The sequence below is a fragment of the Mixophyes fleayi genome, chromosome 1 (genome assembly GCF_038048845.1).
Source record: "Mixophyes fleayi isolate aMixFle1 chromosome 1, aMixFle1.hap1, whole genome shotgun sequence".
Taxonomy (NCBI): domain Eukaryota; kingdom Metazoa; phylum Chordata; class Amphibia; order Anura; family Limnodynastidae; genus Mixophyes; species Mixophyes fleayi.
Window position 1 is genome coordinate 166,952,875 of NC_134402.1, and position 22,056 is coordinate 166,974,930.

Sequence of the window (22,056 nt, forward strand, 5' to 3'; positions counted from 1 at the left end):
ACTCTTACTCTCAGCTTTTTCAAAACTTCCTTATAATAATGCTGATTAACTGTTGTGCCTTCTGGAACCCATTCTTCCAAAATTACACCCTTGATATCGAAAAAAACAATGAGCATTGCTTTGAATTTTGACTTACCATGACAAGCTTTTTTTCATTCTTGGTGATGGTGTTTTCCATTGCATTGACTGTCTTTTGGTTTCAGGATCATACTGGAAGATCCAGGTCTCATCATAGGTGATTACTTTATGAAACAGGTTTTGATCTGTGTCAAGTTGCTACAGAATGTCAACACAACATTCCTTGCAACGTTCTTTTTGCTCTGGTGTGAGAACCCTTGGGGTCATCTTTGCACAAACTTTTGTCATGTTATGATCCTCACGCAAAATTTTCCATATGGTGTCAATGTTCACGGATTCAGCTATCATTCAAACACTGTGGTCTTTTCGAACAATCTGACTGATTTTTTTTTTCTACATTTTCTTCGGTTCTTGAAGTGCAAGGTCTTCCAGGGCGTTCATCATCTTTGACATTCTCACGTCCCTCGCTAAATCTTTTGTGCCACTCAAACACACTCGCATGAGACAGGCAGTCATTCCCATAGGCCGTAGTAAGCATTTGAAAACATTCTGTTGGTGTTTTGTGCAATTTTACTAAAAATTTCAAATTGACACGTTGTTCAACTTTTAAACTTAGTATTTGTTCAGCACTCCACAAAAAACACAACCAAACTAAATGGTGACTCACAATCAACTGAACGTCATAGTGTTAAAGCTTGTCACTGTCACGACTGTAGTGGGTGTTTGACTGGTAGAAGGTACCTGCTGTTGTTGGCGCAACTCAGAGGAAGGCGCGGAGTCTAACGTGCCCCTGGTATTCACCAGGAACCCCCGCAAGGAAGTATGGACTCCGCTGCAGGGACACGCAGGTCGCGGTCCTTCCTAGAGTCCACAGCGAGATACAAGGGAGTGTCAGACAGGCCGGTTCGGCAACGTTCAAGTAGAGGAGGTACAAAGGGAAATCCAGAAGAATGGTCAGGCAAGCCGGGTCGGTAATCTACAGGGAGCGCAGTACAAGGCAGAATCCAGATAGGGGTGGTCAAACGGTCCGGGTCAAAAGGGTCACAGGCAGCACGAGGAAGGTCAGGAACAATATAGCAACTGGTACACAGAAACGCTGGAGGCAGGAAGACCTGATACTCTGGCACTGGTAGGAGGGCCAGAGAAGGTTTAAATACTGGAGTGCTCCAATAGAATCAGCGCTGCAGCGCTGTCATCCTCAGCGCCGGGAATCACTATAGCGTCCCGTTGCCTAGCAACGGGTCGCGCTGTCTGCAGAGGTCAGGCGGCCGAGGATCCGGAAATGACGCGTCTGGTTGCCTAGCAACCAGACGCGCGATCATACAGTCAGGCGGCCGTGCGGACGGCGCCTGACAGTATACCCTCCTCTTCCTCCTCCTGTTTGAAGGAACTTCTTGAGAATTCTAGGAGCGTGAAGGTCCTGTTTGTCCACCCATGATCTCTCCTCTGAGCCAAATCCTTTCCAATGGACCAGAAATTGCTGTTTGCCACGAAGAATGCGAGAAGCCAAGATCCGACTGACTTCGAATTCAGTTCCAGAAGAGGTTTGTATTGGTGGGGGACGACCGGGAGGTCGATAGAATTTATTGAGTACCAGTGGTCGTAGTAATGAGACATGAAAAGTATTATGACATCTCAGAGAAGGAGGAAGTTTCAATTTGAAGCATACAGGATTAATGACTTGCATGATGGTGTACGGGCCAATAAATCGAGGAGCCATCTTCATAGAAGGGACCTTTAGTCTTAGGTCCCGGGTGGATAGCCATACCTGGTCTCCCACCTTTAAGAGAGGAGTGGCCCTCCGATGACGATCTGCAAAGATCTTGTGATGCTGAGTAGCCTTGAGTAAAGCCGTCTTAGTCTTAGCCCAAATGAGAGAAAATTCCCGATAAAGAGTATCTACAGCTGGAACCGGTGAAGAGGACACTGGAAAAGGATCCGGAAACACAGGGTGACTTCCGTATACAATAAAGAACGGAGAGAATCCGGTAGACTCATGAATGTGTTGATTATGGGAGAACTCCGCCCAAGGAAGGAATTGAGACCATTTATTCTGGTTGTCGGAGGTAAAACAGCGGAGGAATGTCTCGAGATCCTGATTGATTCGCTCCGTCTGTCCGTTGGTTTGCGGATGGTATCCCGAAGAGAATTTCAATTCTATGTTTACTCTCTTACAAAAGGTTCTCCAAAACTGGGATGTAAATTGGACTCCGCGGTCCGAAATGATCTCCTTCGGGCACCCATGTAGTCTGAATATCTCCTTGATAAAGATATCTGCCAGACGACTGGCCGTGGGCAGTCCAGTTAGAGGAATAAAATGTGCCATCTTCGAAAATCGATCAATAACCACCCAGATAGTGGTAAACCCTGCACTGAGGGGTAGGTCTGTGATAAAATCCATGGCCACACTTTCCCAAGGAGCATCGGGGATAGGAAGTGGACGAAGAAGGCCTGCCGGGACTCTTCTACAAGTTTTGTGTTGAGCACAGGTAGTGCAGGAAGCAATAAATCTCTCAACATCGGCACGTACATTAGGCCACCAGAAGCGTCGGCAAAGCAGCGATGTAGTCTTCTTTATTCCAGCATGGCCGGCAATGCGGGATGAATGAGCCCACTGCAAGGTCTTGAATCGGAGATGGGGTTCCACAAATGACCGGCCTGGAGGAGGAGAGGACGTTTTGGTCCTAGTAAGGGCTACGATATTAGAAGGATCAATAATATGCTGCGGAACCAATGGTCTTAAACGATCGGAATCGTCAAATGAGCGAGATAATGCATCGGCACGTCCATTCTTGGCTCCCGGGCAGAATGTGAGCTTCATGTCAAATCGAGCAAAGAAGGATGCCCAGCGGGCTTGCCGAGGATTAAGGCAACGGGCCTCTTGAATGAACACTAGATTCCGATGGTCGGTAAACACAGTAACAGGAAATATAGCCCCCTCCAACAGATGTCGCCACTCCTCCAGAGCCGCCTTGATGGCCAGTAATTCCTTGTCCCCTATTCCATAATTACATTCAAAGCGACATCCTTCACCCCACGACATAACTTGAGCGTGGTCCCAATCCATCTGAGGAGAATGTCTTCTCAGCCATGGTAACCCCAAGATGAGGGGATTAATGGACCTCGGCAACACCAAAAGTTGGATAATTTCGCTGTGAAGTACTCCTACCCTCAACCGAACAGGAGAAGTCACGGATGAGATGGAGCCGTGAGTGACACGACTTCCGTCGACTGCCGTCAGAGATAACGGTTGGGGCAACGGGTTCAGAGGTATCTGGAGCTGCGAAGCTAGATCCGCCGAAATGAAGTTCCCGGAGGAGCCGGAGTCCACAAAGGCCGTGGTGGAAAAGGTACCCTTGGGGGTGCTCAGGATGACAGCCATCTGAAATTCCGGAGAATTTTCTTTAGAATAGGGAGCAACTGTGGATTCTCCTAAAACGGCCTCCCCGCCACCATTTAGGAGGAAGAGTTTCCCGGTCTCTTGGGACAAACTCTTAGCAGGTGTCCCGGATCTCCACAATACAGACACAGGCGTTGTTTGAAGCGTCTCTCCCTCTCTTCAAGGGATAATTTAGAGCGTCCTACTTGCATTGGTTCGTCCACTGGCAGGATGGGATTTTGGAACTGGGGTGCTAGCCGTGGTATGAACCGTTTGCCAGGAGAGCGTTCCTGCGTGCGCTCTTGGTAACGCAAATCCACCTTTATGCACATGGAGATGAGAGAATCTAACTCAGCCGGGAGTTCTCTGGAAATTAACTCATCCTTAATCCGATCCACCAGACCTTGCCAAAAGGTTGCCACCAGTGCTTCATTATTCCATTTTAACTCGGAAGCCAGGGTTCGGAATTGAACTGCGTATTGCCCTACGGACAGGTCACCTTGGCGGAGGTTTAACAAGCTGGTAGCTGCAGAAGCAACTCTTCCGGGATCATCGAAGACTTTCCTGAAAGCTTCAATGAAAGAGTTGGAGTTATGAAGAAGTGGACCCCCTTGTTCCCATAAAGGTGAGGCCCAGGCAAGGGCTTGACCACTGAGGAGGGAGATGAGAAAAGCTACTTTGGTGCGTTCTGAAGAAAAGGCCCCTGGGTTGCACTCAAATTGGATGGCACATTGGTTCAGAAAGCCCCTGCACTTCTTGGGATCACCGTCAAACTTTTCGGGTGTCGGGATGCGTACACCGGAGGCCGCTGTAGAGACCGTAACCACACTGGATGCTGTGGATGCCGCAGAGGTTATGGCTGGTGTAGCGGGTGCAGCATTCTGAAATGTATCGAAGCGGGTAGCAATCCCTTGGACACATTGTAGAAGATGCGCTTGGGCTGCTTCTTGTTGCTCCACACGTTGGGCCAAATGCAGGAGTAGGTCACGAGCAGACGGTTCACCAGACCCCTCCGTTGTCATGGCCAGAGTATACTGTCACGACTGTAGTGGGTGTTTGACTGGTAGAAGGTACCTGCTGTTGTTGGCGCAACTCAGAGGAAGGCGCGGAGTCTAACGTGCCCCTGGTATTCACCAGGAACCCCCGCAAGGAAGTATGGACTCCGCTGCAGGGACACGCAGGTCGCGGTCCTTCCTAGAGTCCACAGCGAGATACAAGGGAGTGTCAGACAGGCCGGTTCGGCAACGTTCAAGTAGAGGAGGTACAAAGGGAAATCCAGAAGAATGGTCAGGCAAGCCGGGTCGGTAATCTACAGGGAGCGCAGTACAAGGCAGAATCCAGATAGGGGTGGTCAAACGGTCCGGGTCAAAAGGGTCACAGGCAGCACGAGGAAGGTCAGGAACAATATAGCAACTGGTACACAGAAACGCTGGAGGCAGGAAGACCTGATACTCTGGCACTGGTAGGAGGGCCAGAGAAGGTTTAAATACTGGAGTGCTCCAATAGAATCAGCGCTGCAGCGCTGTCATCCTCAGCGCCGGGAATCACTATAGCGTCCCGTTGCCTAGCAACGGGTCGCGCTGTCTGCAGAGGTCAGGCGGCCGAGGATCCGGAAATGACGCGTCTGGTTGCCTAGCAACCAGACGCGCGATCATACAGTCAGGCGGCCGTGCGGACGGCGCCTGACAGTCATGCAGGTTCAGACCGGTTCAAGGTTACTACGTATGCAATTATAACCGGTTCTGACTGCTTTGTTTACTAGGTGGTATCACAGTCTCGTTATTTAATAGACATACCTCGTATTTTGCAGCAGTGTGCTCTGTTTGCTGTCAGAGCATACTTATTCAGACAGTGAGAGCCGGCCGGCTCCCACTTACATCGAAAGTTTTTTGCTATTTTGTTTTTTTAACAAATCAATCAGCGCTGAGAAGCGGATTATAGCCGCTAACAGGCTGCTAAAGGACCCGGATACCAGCGCTGCCTAAATGGCAAAGAGCACCGGTAAATCGGAGCGTCAGGGGGCGCCATATTGGATTATAACAAGTCCCCTCCTCAGCAAAGGAGGGGAGTTACTTGTGAAATCAGAAACACCTACCCGAAACCTGCTAATAGCGACTGCTACATAATATAGATGCAGCAGATTGCCCTGTTTAACAGCAGAAAAAAAGGTTCAGTTGGAGGGTACTAAGGACAGAGAGGGCAGTCTGAAGCAAGTGAGCTCTTCCAAGGGCGCCAAACACTGCCCAGGATAGGAGCAGCAGACATTCTCTGAGACACTGAGTTTCTGACAGACCTCTCCTGCCCCATAAGAATCTTCGCCTGATTGGAAGGCTAAGTACCATTTTTCTTATATCTCTATATCATAGATAGGAGTATATTGAAACAGAATATATATATATATATATATATATATATATATATATAGAATACTAATTGCATAACACATAGCCTTTGCAAGAGGTACTCATTTTTGACTCTGTTTGACCCAGGCACTCTACAGCAGCCATTGTTGCTGTAGCCAGGTAACTGCGGCACTGGCCAGTTCCTTGTGTTTTAAATTCCTTGGCAGGCAACACAGTTAGAAAAGGTGCAGGATAAGTTAATGTAAAGGATAACTGTTTTCTTTAGCTCTCAGCCAAAACAGTATCTCAATATGAAAGGAGAGAAGTATGTGGCACCTGTTCAGGGTATACTTCTGTTTTTGGAGAACTCTAGACAGGACTTTTGCACACAGCAAAATTTTGTATATAAACTGTGAAGTACAATATTGCACTAAATAAACAGTATCTCATGTACCTATACACAGCAAACTGTATATAAACTGTATAATACAATATTGATCTATATGAAATAGGAGCAGATTAAAATAATAGTGACTGTACAAATATATATAGATATAGATATATCCATGCAAAAATATTAATTTATTCAGTCAGCAAGTATAAACAAATTTATTTAACTTGTTAATACAACCCCATAGTAGCAGTGTCCCCAGATGGATTCAGAGAAAAAGATTTAACCTGAGTACATAAATCCTCTTCTGCTTGTTTGTGAGTGATTGCCTGTATTTCATTCTTTTACTATTATACTGTTCCCTTAAAAAGAATGTCTGATAAGGAAAAGGCACCTCGTGCAAAATATTATACCAGTTCCAAGTGTAAAAATAAGATGCCAATGGGACTACAGGACCTGGGGGCTCATTGTGCTGACTGCAGCAGGTGTACCCTGGTCATGCAGGCTCAGGTTAGCGCACTGCCATTAGCGGAAACGCCAGCATGGGCAAATGCCCTGACACAAAGGGTTGAGACATTATTTAAGCTACTACCTAAACCAACAGAGACTCAAGCGGTTGCGGCAGTTCTCCCCTTTAGCTCAGTAACAATTGACCCCCTCGTAACAGGCAGGACTACGGGTACCGCTGAGTCCACAGACTTAGGGCTTGGGCTCCGTCTGTCCTCCCCTCACAAGACTCTCCTGCAGGAGAACTGGCTTGGTCGGCTTTTCTAGTTAGAGGTATTAATAGATTAAACTGGTTCTTGGATGCGCCAAGACGCTTACCCAAAAATTAGCGACACCGATCCACTAACCCCCTTCTGTGACCCTCTCTGATTCGGAGGGATCATCAGAAGGGGAGGGTGAACTGATAGAAGATTCTGATTCTACACAGATCATAGACCCAGAAGAGTCTTACAGATATCAAGGTATTGACGACCTGGTGGTAGCAGTTTGTCAGACTTTAGGTATTCTGGATCTAGAAGAGACTAGAACATCAGATCAAAGTCACTTCAAAAAAGCTAAGAAACGTGCGATCCACTTTCCTCCATCAGTAGAACTGAAATAAATAGCAGAAACATCCTGGAAACAACCAGATAGGGAAATTTACTGTTCCGCGAAGGTATCTGTCTTTATATCCATTACAGCACGAGGACCTCAACGGTTGGGAACAGGTTCCAAGGGTTGATTCACCAGTGGAGTGCTTACCACGACATACCACACTCTCTATCCCAGGGACAGCCATCCTGCAGGATAATACCGACCGCAAAATAAGTATCTACACTGCGGCAGGTACGTCATTCAGACCTATGTTTTAATCGGCATGGGTTGCCAGGGCTATGGAAACATGGGCTGACCAATTAGCAGTGGGTCTGCAATATTCAGAATTGCTTCCCCCTTGTCCTGCATCTCAAGGAGGCTTCCGGATACTTATACGAGGCCACCCAGATTGCAGCCTCCATTTCTTCATCTATTTCTGAAACTGCAGAAGCAGCCAGGACAACCTTATAGCTCAGGTCCTGGGATGCAGACACAGAATCAAAAAGTCGTTAGAAACATTCTCTTATTCAGGTGGAGTGTTATTCGGCCTGGAACTAGACAGCATAATTTGCCAGGCCACAGGAGGCAAAAGCAGCTTCCTCCCTGTAAATGTTTCAAAACCTAGGAAACCGAGGTTCGGTTCATTTAGACAGTCCTTTCGTGGGGGTTCCGCAGGCCGGGGCCAGTCATATATGCCGAGAACTTTGGCCTCTAGAGGACAATCGTAATGAGGTAGATGTTCCTCCTCCACAAAACGTTCATCTCCCAAACTTCCAGAAAAACAGTCAGTTTGACGGTCTCCCTCCCCTCCTCGTGGCTGCGAGAGTGGGTGGACGTCTGCTACAGTTCAGAGATCAGTGAGTAGCGTCCTCAGACGACCGTTGGATTCAGGGGATCATGACAAGAGGATACATGGTAGACTTATCAGGTCCGGCACCTCGTCGGTCCTTCGCAACCAGCTTACCCCGCGACCCTCGAAAGAAAGAGGCGATGCTTACATGTGTTGCATCTTTTTTCTTTCCTCCGGAGTCATCAACCGTGTTCCGGAACACCAAAAGAGACGGGTTCTACTCCATTCACAAAGCTGGACGGCTCATACTAGCCTCTTCTAAATCTAAAGCAGTTAAACCGGCACTTATGAGTGGTCAGGTTTCGAATGGAGTCCCTCAGGCCAGTCTTCAATGGACTGGAACCAGATCAATTCATGGCGTCTATAGACATCAAGGATGTCTACCTTCACATACCTATCTGGAAGGCTCACCAGGCCCTTCTCAAATTTACAGTGAGACCGTCTCACTACAACTTCAGAGCTCACCCATTTGGCCTTTCGACAGCACCAATAGTGTTTACATAATAATGGCAGTAAAGGCAGCCTGTCTTCATTGAGAGGGGTGCAAATAGTGCCCTATCTGGACGATCTGCTCATAAAAGCCTCCTCGGCTCTACTGCTGAATCATCACCTGGTCCTCATTATCAGGACCCTTGAGACGCACGGATGGCTCATAAATCAAGAAAAGTTACAAGTGATTCTGTGCAGGAAAAACACCTTTCTGGGACTAATCATATACACCAACAAACGAAAGGTTTTCCTTCCAGAGGACAAATCTCGATCCTTGAGGAACCAAACGGCTCGGGATATGACCTGCCGCTGACCTTCGTTCCACTTGTGCATGCGTCTATTAGGAAATATGGTATCGACTTTCGAGACCATTACTTATGGTCGGCTGCACTCGCGCTGCTTCTAATGGGGACCTCTTGAGGAAGTGGTGAGGATCCCATCTGAGGGTCTGTGGTACTTCAGTTACGGCTCCAGGGACTCTGCACCGCTCAGGATGCTTCTCTCCCCATCAATATTCTGTAGCTAAAAGCCATACTAATGGCTTTGGAGAGCGCCCAGCAATAGTTTATGGACATTCAGTCCATCTGCAATCCGACAATGCAACGGGGGTGTCTTATTATGTCAACAGACAGGGGGGCACCAGGAGCACTGGAGCAATGAGGGTGGCTGCTCAGATCTTGACCTGGGCAGAGAACCACGTTCTCACGATATCAGCAATTTTTATCCCAGGAATCCAAAACTGGGAAGCGGACTTTCTCAGCCAGCATGCAATATTGCCGGGCGAGTGGTTGCTCCATCCGGAGGTCTTCCAGTCTCTGGTCCTACAGTGGGGGATTCCGGACCTGGAATTAATGGCATTGTTTCACAACAGGAAGGTACCTCAGTTTTGCTCTCGAGCAAGAGTCCCCTTGGCGGTGGCCATCGACGTAATGAAGATGCCATGGGACTTTAGGTTGGGATACCTGTTTCCTCCCATCCCTATGATTCCCAGAGTCCTTCGACGAGTGAAGCAAGGGGGACATACTAGTGGCTCCCGCTTGGCCAAGACGAGTTTGGTACACAGAAGTTCTTGGGCTAGCGGTGAGTCCGGGTCTCAAATTACCTCTTCGAGAAGACCTCCTTCAGCAAGGACCATTCACACATCAGGAATTGCCTCAGATCAATATAATGGGTTGGATGTTGAGGCCATCCTGTGGAGGTTCTCTCCACGAGTAGTGAACACCCTCCTTTGGGCTAGAAAACCAGTTTCGGCATGTATTTACCACTGCATCTGGAAAACCTACGTCAGATGGTGTGAGAACCAAACATGCCACACGGCTGCCTTTCGTCTGCTGCGGGTTCTGGCATTTCTCCAGGATGGCTTGGATGCAGGCCTTTGTCTAGGTTCACTAAAAGTACAGATATCGACCCTTTCGGTATATCTTCACCCGCGCCTGGCAGACATGTCGGGTGTCAGGACTTTCTTGCAAGGAGTCCTACATATCCAGCCTCCATATGTTCCTCCAACGACCCCATGGGATCTTAATCTGGTGCTAAATATGCTTCAAGGGCCTCCTTTTGAACCATTGCGCACTACAGAATTAAGGATCTTGACTATGAAAGTTTTATTTCTACTAGCTATTGCATCGGCTTGTAGAGTTTCAGAATTGGGTGCTCTCTCATGTCGTGAACCATATCTTATCTTTCATAATGATGGGGCAGTTCTCAGAACAATTCACGCTTTCCTACCAAAGGTGGTGTCCAGCTTTCATGTGAACCAAGAAATAGTAGTTCCAGTATTCAAGTTTGGCCCACAGTCTTCAGGGACAGGTTCCATGGAGTCTCTGGATGTGGTCAGGGCTCTAAGAATTTATGTCCGGAGGACATCAAAGATTCGCTGCACGGATTCTTTATTTGTTTTGTTTGACTTCCTAAATAAGGATGGTCGGCCTCTAAGCAATTGATTGCTAGGTGGCTTACGTCTTCTATTAAGCAGGCTTATCTCAATGCTAACAAACCTGTGCCAGATCATATTGTAGCCCATTCTACCCGTTCAGTGGGGGTGTCCTGGGCTGCACGAAATGAGGCCTCAGCTGACTTGTTAGGAGCTGCCGCGTGGTCCTCGGTCCATACGTTTACCATATTTCATCAATTCAATGTATTTACGTCAGCAGACACTGCTTTTTGCAGTAGTGCTCTATGTGCCAGGCTGTCAGAGCAGTCCCTCCCTTAAGGGGGCTGTTTTAGAATGTCCACATGGTAGCAGTGTGCCCCAGATAGGATGAAAGAGAAAAGAGGATTATTATACTTACGATAAATCCATTTCTCTGATTCAATCTGGAGGACGCTGCGTTCCCTCTTGTCTGCTCTTCTGCTGTGTGGTCTTTGGTTGTTTTTCTCCCCTTCCTTGGGGCTTTAAACTTGGACTGAAGAGGCTACAGGGGGTTGCAGAGGGGAGGGATTTGTCAGCTTTGATACATTAACAAAGTTAACCTGTTAAGTGCCAACTCCACCTCCTCTCTCACAACCCATGGTAGCAGTGTCCCCCAGATGAAATCAAAGAAACGGATTTATCGTAAGTGTAAAAATCCTCTTATTTGTGTGTGTTTTAGTTTTTGTTCCCATATGGCACAGATGAAATAGGTATTTTGGGAAGAAAAAAAAAAATATACATATGCCCCTATATATATACACCAAATACATTGAATTGAAATTTCCAGGTATGAGGCATAACAAAATTATTTTGTTCATTTTTACCCCCAACTTTCCACTGCAGCTTTAAGAGTTGTGCCTAATTATTGGAAATCTCTGCTTAAGGTAGATACTCCCATATTTTCCCTGTCCAAGACCACCATCATTGCGGTTCTGAATGCTACTACCCAGCAGGCTAGCACGCATAGGAAGTTTCAAACCACCCTTATGTCGCTTTACACAGCATTGAGGGTCTTCACTAGACTAATCTTAGCTTCGGCTTGTGGAGAAGTGGTTGGAACAGTTAGCGGAGGGTCTACAGTCTTCTAGACCCAAATCGTAAATGCTCTTGTGGAGCATATCTGATAGTCCTCTGGATACTTAGGAGAGGCCACCACAGATGCAGGGATCAATAGAGCAAAGGTTTTTGCTCGCTGTACCTTTTGACTTGGGGCCTAAGGGAGAACCTTGTTCCCTCCCCTCTCTGTTGTTCTCTGTTCCTGGTTCTGACCTTTGGACTTTGCTAATAAATCCTGATGATTCCCCAACAGCCGATGAGTATAGATGCGGAAGATCTTGAGTTTTTCGGAGGGAATTTCATAGTGTGCTATCCCCATACACTGGATTTCATACCCCAGCGTTTCCATTGTCCCCCCACGGGACTCAGAGAAAAGGATTTAACATAAGGTTAAAAATGCCGTTTTGAACAGTAGACTAGGTAAAACTATAACCACAAAGACACACTTCATCAAGTGATCAGTAGTTACATGTTGACTAGCCACTTCAGCCTTAATGTATGCATTAAATCACGTTTGTTAGGGTATTGAATCTATAATAGAATTTCCATATTTAAATTCCCTTTATAAGAAATAAGGGAATTTTTACATGTTTGAGTGTCTTTTTAGGGTATTAATATGGGAACTGTAACATATTTTTTCTTTCTATAGTTACATCACCTTACTCATTCAGCATTGGAGACACTTCAGGCCTGGAGCCATATCAGCACGGGGGAATAGCACTACAGATTAAAATGCCCAAGTCATTCAGCTTTGTAAGTAGTGCCTGATCTTTTCAACAAGTTAACTAATTCATTGGTTAAAATTAGAGAATTCTACTTTACTCTAATAACTTTTAAATTATTTTGTGCAACCTACCTCTTAAGACTGTTAGTGAACCGCAAGTTCCAGCATTCCCTATATACCAGTCAATATCTTACATGCAGACATTTGTAAGATAATTGTTACTTTCTTTTCATCTGTCTTTGATATACCCCGAGAAATATATTATAGTATATAAAAACAGGAGTTTAGCCTTTGTGTTTAATTTCTTCCTATGAATGTCAGCCGGCAATAGATATTTAACAAATGTCATACGGTATTGTTTTCTTTTTCAGGAAAGACTGGAAAAGCAGTTGATTGACCCAAAGTTTCTAATGGCAGATTACAGCAAGCCTATGGTAAAAAAATCTAGAGCATTGCAGATATCTACAAACCCCAGTGTGTTCAGTGTTTTTCTAACCCCTTCACCACTGAGACTTTTCTCATCCCTGAACTTATTTTGGCACTTTTTGGGTTGGTCACATTCCAACATCAATATCGGTAATTTTTTATGCAGTACCCACACAAATACCTTGTTTTCTCAGAAATACGATTAGTCTGCTTATACATCCTGTCACAGCAAAGACAAGTCTACCAAAAATGGGCAAGAAGATTATTAACAAGTAAGCTTACTTGCTGTAGATAAAAAAAAAAAAGTGGGGGAACACTGCGCTCAAAATATCAAATTAACCTCATCTGGTAGAGCTGCAATTAATTGGCATGGTATCCCTCCTTGAATATATACAGAAAATCAATTAGCTGCGCTCATACCATAATATCTGTAATAGAGATGTTGTTAATATTCTATTTCTCTTTCCTACCATTGGGGGACACTGCGAGACATTGGGGTATAGTAGGTGGACTGGAAGTTTAGGCACTTATAAACTTTCCCACTCCTCCCCTACTATGCCCCTCCTCTCCAGCTCAGACTTCAGTTGTTGTAAGTGCCTTAGGAGTTAGGTCACTTTCTGCGTAAGCTCTTGCTTACAGCTTTTGTTAGAGAGTTTTTCAACTTTTATTTTATTTTATTTATCTTATTCCTTCGGTGCAGCGCAGGGACCATTAAAGACCCAGGGAGTGAATAGCCAATCGGCTCCATTTACTCTGGGTTCATGCGGAGGGGAAAGCAGCCTAGTCTCTTTCAGCCCTCGCATCTCTGCCAGCAATACCATCCCCTAGTTAGACGAGCAGAACAGAGGAGCGGTTAATGAAGCCTGACAGATGCAGGCTCATAGCGCTGTTTCCATTGGGCGGGAGTGAAGCTTCAGGACTCTCCTCCCGACCCGGATCACTTGCCGGCAGCTCCCCTACACAACGAGCGGATGAAGGGGACACGGCAGCGACTGCACTTCATAGAAAACAATCTGCTAACCGGAGCGGCAGGGAGAACTGGGCACTTAATATTCCCCTGCAACGCTAGAACAACGCAGCCGACAGCCATATATAGATGGTCTGTTCGCTTGCACATGGAGGCCGCCATTAAATGGGCGGTCGCATAGAACGACTTCCTCCTGCATGCCTTGGCGGGCTTCACGGAGGGCAGCCATTACAGGAGACACGCTGCACCTGGAGAGAACGCTCAGCATGCCGACCTTCTGTGCCTCTACTGATGGGTATTGTTTTCAGTAAATGTGTTAACATTACTTAAACGTTTCATTGCAGTGTAATTGTATTCTCTGACTAAATTATACAGATTAGCAGAGTTCATTTTGCAGTACTGGAGCGTAATGTGTCTTATTTCAGGATTTAACTCGGCGGTTCCCAAACTGTGCGCCGCGGCACTGTCACTGGGGTGCCGCGGGCCGGGCCAGCCATAAAAAAAAAAAAAAAAAGAACACAGAAACTTACCAATCCGTCGGGCGCCGGGACCCAGCAGACTCCTCTCTCCCGCAGCTGTCACTGAATATCGACGTCAGTAACAAGCTGCTGCGGGAGAGAGGAGGCTGCTGGGTCCCGGCGCCCGACGGATTGGTAAGTTTCTGTGTTCTTTTTTTTTATAGCTGGCGCGGGGCAGAGGACAGGGGACAGCGAGCAGGGGACAGCGAGCAGGGGACAGCAAGCAGGGGACAGAGAGTAGAGGAGGGGCACAGCGGGGCAGAGGATGGGGACCGAGCAGAGGAGGGACACAGCGGGGCAGTGGAGGGGGACACAGCGCTTGAGAGGGCAGTGGAGGGGGACACAGCGCGTGAGAGGGCAGTGGAGGGGGACACAGCGCGTGAGAGAGCAGTGGAGGGGGACACAGCGCGTGAGAGGGCAGAGGAGGGGGACACAGCGCGTGAGAGGGCAGTGTGTCTGGATGCAGAGGGGGCAGAGTGCCTGAGGGCAGAGTGTCTGGATGCAGAGGAGGTATTTTTGCATACAACTAAATAAGTATTTCTGTCCTGACCTAAATACTTATTACAATTTTTTGACCCAACTACTTCTAAAACAGGACTGCTCAATAATTATTTTGGAGGGGCGCCTTGAAAAAATTTGGAGACTTTAAGGGTGCCGCGAACTGCAAAAGTTTGGGAACCACTGATTTAACTGATAGACTTGGTTAAACATCCTGCTTTACATTCATTATTTATTTACTTATAAATAGTAATATAAATATTAATATAGATATACATACATATGTATACATATATTTATATAGACATATAAATATGTTGTCATATAAAGTACCCGATGGTACATCAGATATATCTACTGTATTGCACATGGGCCAAAATGAAAACATACCAAGTTATTCTGTGGCATTTTCCATCTGACATTATGGATAAATAGAAGGGTACTCCCGGGAGTCAGAGACCCTCTGGTATGTCTGCAATAGATTATATAGAATCCACACGAATAATATATAGATGGATTCCGTGTGAAGACACCAGCTAATATTTCCATATTGCAGGGTGTATGTAATATATGTACCTATAATATAAATAACAGATTATGCCAGTGGTTCCCAAACTGTGTGCCTAGGCTCCCTGGGGTGCCTCGGCATTCTCACAAGGGTGCCTCGGCCAGGGCCAGTGGTAAGCAAGGCGGGGGACTACTTGGTAATTATTTTGGCTTAGGGGTGCCTTAAAAAAATTATGGAGGCCCTAAGGGTGCCTTGAACTGATAAAGTTTGGAATCCACTGGATTATGCTGTAAACCCTGCCTTACCAGGTACTATAGCTAAGAGGCGCCACCTCCAGCAGTAAGCCACACTCTGGTTCGTCTGTACTGCTATATATATATATATATATATATATAGATAGATAGATATAGATATAGATATAGATATAGATATATATATATATATATATATATATATATATATATATATATATATATATATATAGATACTAAGGCCTATGAACGAGGTGCTCCAACTTCGGTGTCGGCAGCTCTGGAGAAGCCAATCCAGGCAGAAATCACTAACAGCATCGATGGTCGAAGGCACTAAGGTGATGTTAGGGTCTGAAAGGGTATGTGAACCACCCCTTGTCTCACGCTTCTACGCACACTCAGTTCACATCATATCTGTGCCAGGCACTTCTCCCCTGACTGAAAAGCTATGTTTGGGTCCTGATCTGATTCCACCCAGACAGAGACACTTTGCCTCACCACCTATCAGGGGTAGGCATAATTTGGATTCACAGGGTTGTCCAGTAAGAATCAGGATAGAGGGTCCATCCCTCAACAGGCATGGGCTAGTTACAGCTGGATTTACATACTATAAACATTAACCCTGAGGATTCAACATCCATTCTCAGGATGTAGATTTTTAGCTTAAGCATCAGACACACTTTAACCCTTGCGCAACTTAAGTTTGCGGGCCCATCCGCACCTCCTCTAAGGCTGGGCACGGTGTCTGAACGTTGGGCTAAGAGTTAAATAAACAATCATTACTCAGGGCACAATTTCTCCTCTTTTATTTTTCCGTCCCTGGAAAATAAGATGGAAAGAGACCTGTGGAATTAACCTTCGTGGCTCGTATATTCAACTTTTCCATTATCCCTACACAAGGAAGACGCCCAGAGTAGGTTTTTAACATTCTGAAAGTGTTACTTAGCCTCCACCCATCTTATCTTACAGCTGCCAGCATGTTTACCCCCTACAGGGTCTGAGCTGGGTTGTGAAATAGGCCATTCAGCCATGGCAGAATACTTAGTCATAGGTAGATAGCATACTAAAGGACGTTCCAAGAACGGTGCTGCTCATTTTGCCCGGGTTACAGTGTAGCCTAAAAGGGGGGGCCTCTGAGAGTAAGAGTACATCTCTTCCCATCGGCTCCACAAGGCACGTCAAGTGCTATTTAAAAACCCTTCTTTCAGCGCCTTTCCCAGGGTCGGAGGACCCAATTAGGTAGTCACTTCTTGCCTCCCATAGGAGCATATAGTAGACTGCACAGGCGTTGTTAGAAAAGGGGCCTATATACCTGGGGGTATTCCCGGAGGTTGGTGTAGTCTATTCCAACCTCTACCGAAATTACAATAGGATGATTTGAAGCTGACAGTACTTCAACAGGCAGTCCGCATTCTCTTGGTTCGGAGGTTATCACTGCGCACAGGTATTGCAGGCAGTGAACAAAAGAGTTCCTGGTCTCAGTATACACCATGTAGGTGTTCTTACATGTACCAGTTGAGAAGGAGACACCGGTGTCGCTTCCGCTTTGGCGGGTCAGATATATCGGTTCCGGCTCAGAATCCTGCCTTTTTCATTCCACACATTGCACCTCGTGGGGTTCCGAGGTTAGGGCAGTCAGGCCAGGGCTACGCCACACCCGGCGACTCGCTATAGTACCCTGTCGGGGAAAACTCTTTCCAAGGACTCCGTCATCTCTCTCTCTGGCACAGATCTCCATCTGGTTCCGGAAAGCACATGTTAGGGTGCAGAGTCTACATGGTTCCCCTCACAATTGCCACAGCAGATTCGTGTACTAGACCTCAGCTTCTAGACTGGGTCCCGCAGGGTCTCCCTTCCGCAGGAAAGGGGGCTCCCCCTGCTTCAGCGCAGGGATATGATACCCATAACAGGGAGACGAGGTCTCTCTTCTCAGTGGCATTAAGTTACGGGTATACAAGGTACCTACATTCAGAGTAGAGATGAATGCATTCTCCGCCCTCAACATTACTAAAGGGAGATTCCCCAGTAATCTGGTTCACCGGTTATTGGATTCGCAGATCATCACTCTGTCCGAACCTACGTGTCAAATTTTTTCTCAGTAGTTAGCCACACAGTCAGGAGTGAGGTCAAGTCGTCCTCCAGATCCTGAACCCCTGTCCGAACAGGCTCTAGTCGGTTACCTGGAGGCGAATTATTAGAATCCTTGGAGCTCCAGGGTCTTTTTGGATCAAACCAAGAAGACTGTGGTGTCAATCACGTGCTCAAGGTTCACAGAATGTGGCGCCAGACCCATCAGGTCCTAATCAGTAATCCCCTAAACAATGGGTCAAATATGCCTCGACTGTGGCATTTCTGGAGTATCACGGGGAAACTCATGGTTCAAGAGCAATGGAACAGACGACCAGGTTATAGCCTGAGCAACGTGACAGGTTCCCACACTTGTGTCCATTATCCCGACGTGAAAGGGTGTAAGGTCTGGAGTCTCAGGAGGCAGGCAATTAACCAAGACAAATGGTCTCTCTACGGGAACGTCCATTGCCCACCTGGGGGAGTATTAGGGGCACTTTGGATTTTGCCCCCAGGGCGTTCATGCTAAATTTATCAGGTCACCCTCTTCCCAGGTATCCACGGGAGTTGAGAAGTGTCTAACACAGTGCAGTTTCCAGCGGTCCTGTCGCCCTTCATTTTCCTCCCAGGGTATGGTTCGCAGACACTGGCGACACCTTCCTTCCGCCTACCTTGGTGGCCAGAGCTGAAAGGTCGTGGGCCTCCTTCTGTCACTCAGCTTACTGGTGGTTTTGGAAAACTTTAGCCTTAGAGCCAGAGGTTCTTCGCAGGAAAATGCTTAGTACCGTGGAACAAGGGCAGTTTTCCTCATCCGGTTTCCGAAATCTGAAAAGAGTAAACGTTGGGTGTGAGTCCTGTAGTTTTCACATGGCTCAGGGCTGACTTTATAGGTTGCTTTCTTCCGCAACCTAGCTCGGATATCCGCCTTCCTTGCACAGGGTGCGGCTCCCAGTGCCCTACATATATTTCAGCACCAGTTTACAGAATATTAATATCTTCAAGCTTTTCTTCAGGGGTCTCTGCCAGTTAAAGCTAAGCCTTGAGATCTAGTCCAGGTGATCTGAACATTTGGTTTGGCCACTTTTTACTTACTGACTCTGGGAAAATATACTTATCCCAGGGTAGGGGTGGTCACTTGGATATCGCCCTGCTCGCAGGGGTACAGTGCCGGTAGTGGGCAATGCACGCCCATATTCTACTTTTCCAGTAGAGGCAAGAAGTACGTCACTCCGGCTAATATTGGTTCAGACAATAGAGTCTGCATTATTCTTGACTCGGGAGCTTGGGGTCAGGCATTCCGTTAGTCTTCCTAAGTTGCGTGTTACATTTTTCAAGGCTAGATGTGGTTTGTTCTCTTTAGGGCCAAATCAACGACAGCCGGGAGACTAGGTTCTCTTAGCCCTTTCGGATGCTCAGTAGAGGCCCTGGTCAGTTTCCAAACAGTCTCAGGCCTACTACATCCCTTCCACCATTCTGCCGAAAGGTTCGAGCTCCGTTTTCCAGTTCCGGTGACTACATCTACCTCACCAGGATGGTTGGTGTTTCTTGGACAACAGGTCACAGGGTTTCGGTAGAGCAGTTGTACAAGAGGGCTACACCTCCTTCTGCTACAGAGCTTCTTGGTTGCATGGCTGGACATCCGCTGAGGCGAGCTTTGCTCGCGGGTGGTTGCGTGAAATTGTTCCAGAGCAATCCCTCCCTTGAGGAAGCTTTGGTATATCCCCAATGTCTCGCAGTGTCCCCCAATGGTAGGAAAGAGAAAATAAAATCCATTTCTCTGACTCCATTGGGGGACACTGCGCACCCTCCCTTGCTCTGAAAGTAGAGCAGTTCTTGGTGATATTTTCTGTATTGCTTCTCCTTTCCTCCTGGCTTGGTTATACAAAACTGAAGTCTGAGCTGGAGAGGAGGGGCATAGTAGGGGAGGAGTGGGAGGAACAAACAAGTTTATAAGTGCCTAAACTTCCAGTCCACCTACTATACCCCCATGTCTCGCAGTGTCCCCCAATGGAGTCAGAGAAATGGATTTTACGGTGAGTAAAAAACTTATTTTTTGTGCTGTTTATAAAAATGTTGAATACAATATTGACCATTAATAATATATGAAAGTGCTCTGAAGTACATAAAATTCTACAACAGCATTTCCAGTTCTTGATAAACCATGTAAGTAATAACAAGGATTAAACAATAATCTGAAAATCACACAAATATAAACCTGTGTTATGACTGTTATTATCATGAGACCATTAAATCACATAATCCGAAAAAAGGGGATACCGTGTCATCAATCATAAGTGTGTTTGGTGGTAACCTACAGGAGCTTTGTGTATATTTATAGAGTCAATATAAGTTCAACAACATAAATGTGGTAATTCTTGATCCTTCTGTGTGCGCTCTTGATATGGAATCGCCCAACAAGGGGTTTCTATAAATATCTTGATGGTTAGAAGGTAAGCGAAGAAGGCTGGTACTTCTCAGTGTAGTTTATATCCCGCTGGATATATAACGGGAAATCTTCTTATAGTGATGGTTAGAGAAAATGCCTTTAAATACTTCCAAATAAAGCATGAAGTGTGTATGATCTTTGTGATGTTACCTCAAATGAAAAAGTACTAGGACATAGTAGTGAGCTGGTGTGTAGATAGCATGACAATATGAAGAGCTGGAAGTGAACAACCTAGATTAGATCATGCCAGTGTATAATGGATTGAATGCAAATTTTACACAAAACAATAAAAACCACTAAAAACTCGAACATAAAAACAAATTCTCTAGACAGTGAATCAATCCAAGTACTACAGCATGTATTGTGTCAAAACGACATACACTAGAAAATCGCCCAATAAATCTTATTACAAGATCTCAACAGGGAAAACATCAATGGTACAGATTGTAATGGAAGATGCATTAACAGAAATACTGGAGGAACAAAAGCAGTTCACCGTATAGTGCCCCCTATTGTTGTAATAGGACAACAGAATAAGTCTGTAAAATCTGACGGTTTGTGCAGCAGGAGTTCTAAGCGTGCGTTCCAGCGTGGACACAGCTGTACTTCCAATGTAAGCAGGGCCATCTTTTCCATTGGGCACGATGGGCAGCTGCCCGGGGGCCCCACTGGCAAGGGGGCCCCATAGGCACAGCTCTTAATGAGAATAAATAATCCTGCAAAAGAAAAAAACCTGCAAAAAAAAAACCTTCAAGGGTCACTGAGCAAGTACATCTATCTATCTCTATATATCTATATCTGTATCTGTATATATCTATATATTTATATTTATATCTATATCTAGGGGCCCCGGTGCACTGCTTTGCCCGGGGGCCCATAATGTTGTTAAGATGGCCCTGAATGTAAGGGTGCCTGCAAGTGTCAAAATTAGTCCCAATGCGTTTCGTCTCCTATGAGACTTTCTCAAGGTTAAATGGAGTTTTGAATGTGAAGGAGGTCTATGCGTATTTAAGTATCCTGCTGCCCTCTTTTTGGCCAATATGCAGTCTATCTTTTATCTTATTAAACAGACTGAATAAACAACATGTCTATTGTTTTTGGTGAACAGTTAGTACCTTAACATGATAATGTTAAGTGTCCCCGTCCCCCCCTTTTTTTATCTACTGTAAGTAAGCTCACTTGTAAATAAGCTTCTTGCCCATTTTTGGTAGATTTTTCTTTGCTGACAGGATGTATAAGCAGACTAATCGTATTTCTGAGAAAACAAGGTATTGTTTAATCCTTGTTATTACTTACACGGTTTATTAAGAACTGGGTATGCTGTCGTAGAATTTTATGTACTTCAGAGCATATATTATTATTAAAGTCAATATTGTATTCATCATTTTTACAATATTGCATCTCTTTTTTTCGGATTTTCTGGTATGAGCACAGCTAATTGATTTACTTACAGTAGATGCCTAGGTAAGCAGCAGAGTTTGATTGTCATTCTACTGTGCCCAATTATGTCATCAAGAACCTCTTCCCAGCCCACTACACTACAGAAAAAGTTGCAGAGCTAGGGAATGGAGAGTGCCATATTTTCCTCATCCTAGCACCTACAAACTCATGGGTATCTTCGGTAGGTAGTCTATTTTTAACAATGGGCTACACATATTATTGTATGCATTTCATTCAATACCGTTGCAAACTAGCAAATAAATTATCATTTTCAAATGCAGAGTTTATTATGAAAACCTTTGTGTAGAATCCTGTTTTTTGTTTTGTTTTTTTGCTGTTTTAGAAAGGTGGATTAATGGCAAAACAAGTTCCACAACATATTTCTTGTTGATGTTAGAAAACAAAAATGCATCTGCTTTTATTTCACCTTTTCACTTCCTTGTAGTTTGAATTAAAAAAATAAAGACCTTTTTAGTGCTAATAATGAGTGGGACTCGTCCTTAACACTTTTCATTAAGTATATGTGCAGGGTGAGTCCCATCTTAGCACTGAATGGGTTAAAAGGGATGTGAGCATGGATAAAATGTATTTACTTTTAAAAATTGAGCACTGTCAATTATCAAAGTTAGAACAA

At 45.6% G+C, this 22,056-nt stretch overlaps 1 protein-coding gene across 3 annotated transcripts in view; it reads left to right on the top strand.

Moving 5' to 3' along the window:
• UBA6 (ubiquitin like modifier activating enzyme 6) overlaps positions 1–22,056 on the top strand; it is a 126,038-nt gene that overhangs the window by 32,401 nt on the left and 71,581 nt on the right. For all 3 annotated transcript variants that reach the window (XM_075203371.1, XM_075203389.1, XM_075203381.1), the window contains 2 exons: positions 12,227–12,330; positions 12,673–12,735. In XM_075203371.1, coding sequence (XP_075059472.1) covers positions 12,227–12,330; positions 12,673–12,735 — 167 coding nt within the window. The remainder of the gene's footprint in view (positions 1–12,226; positions 12,331–12,672; positions 12,736–22,056) is intronic.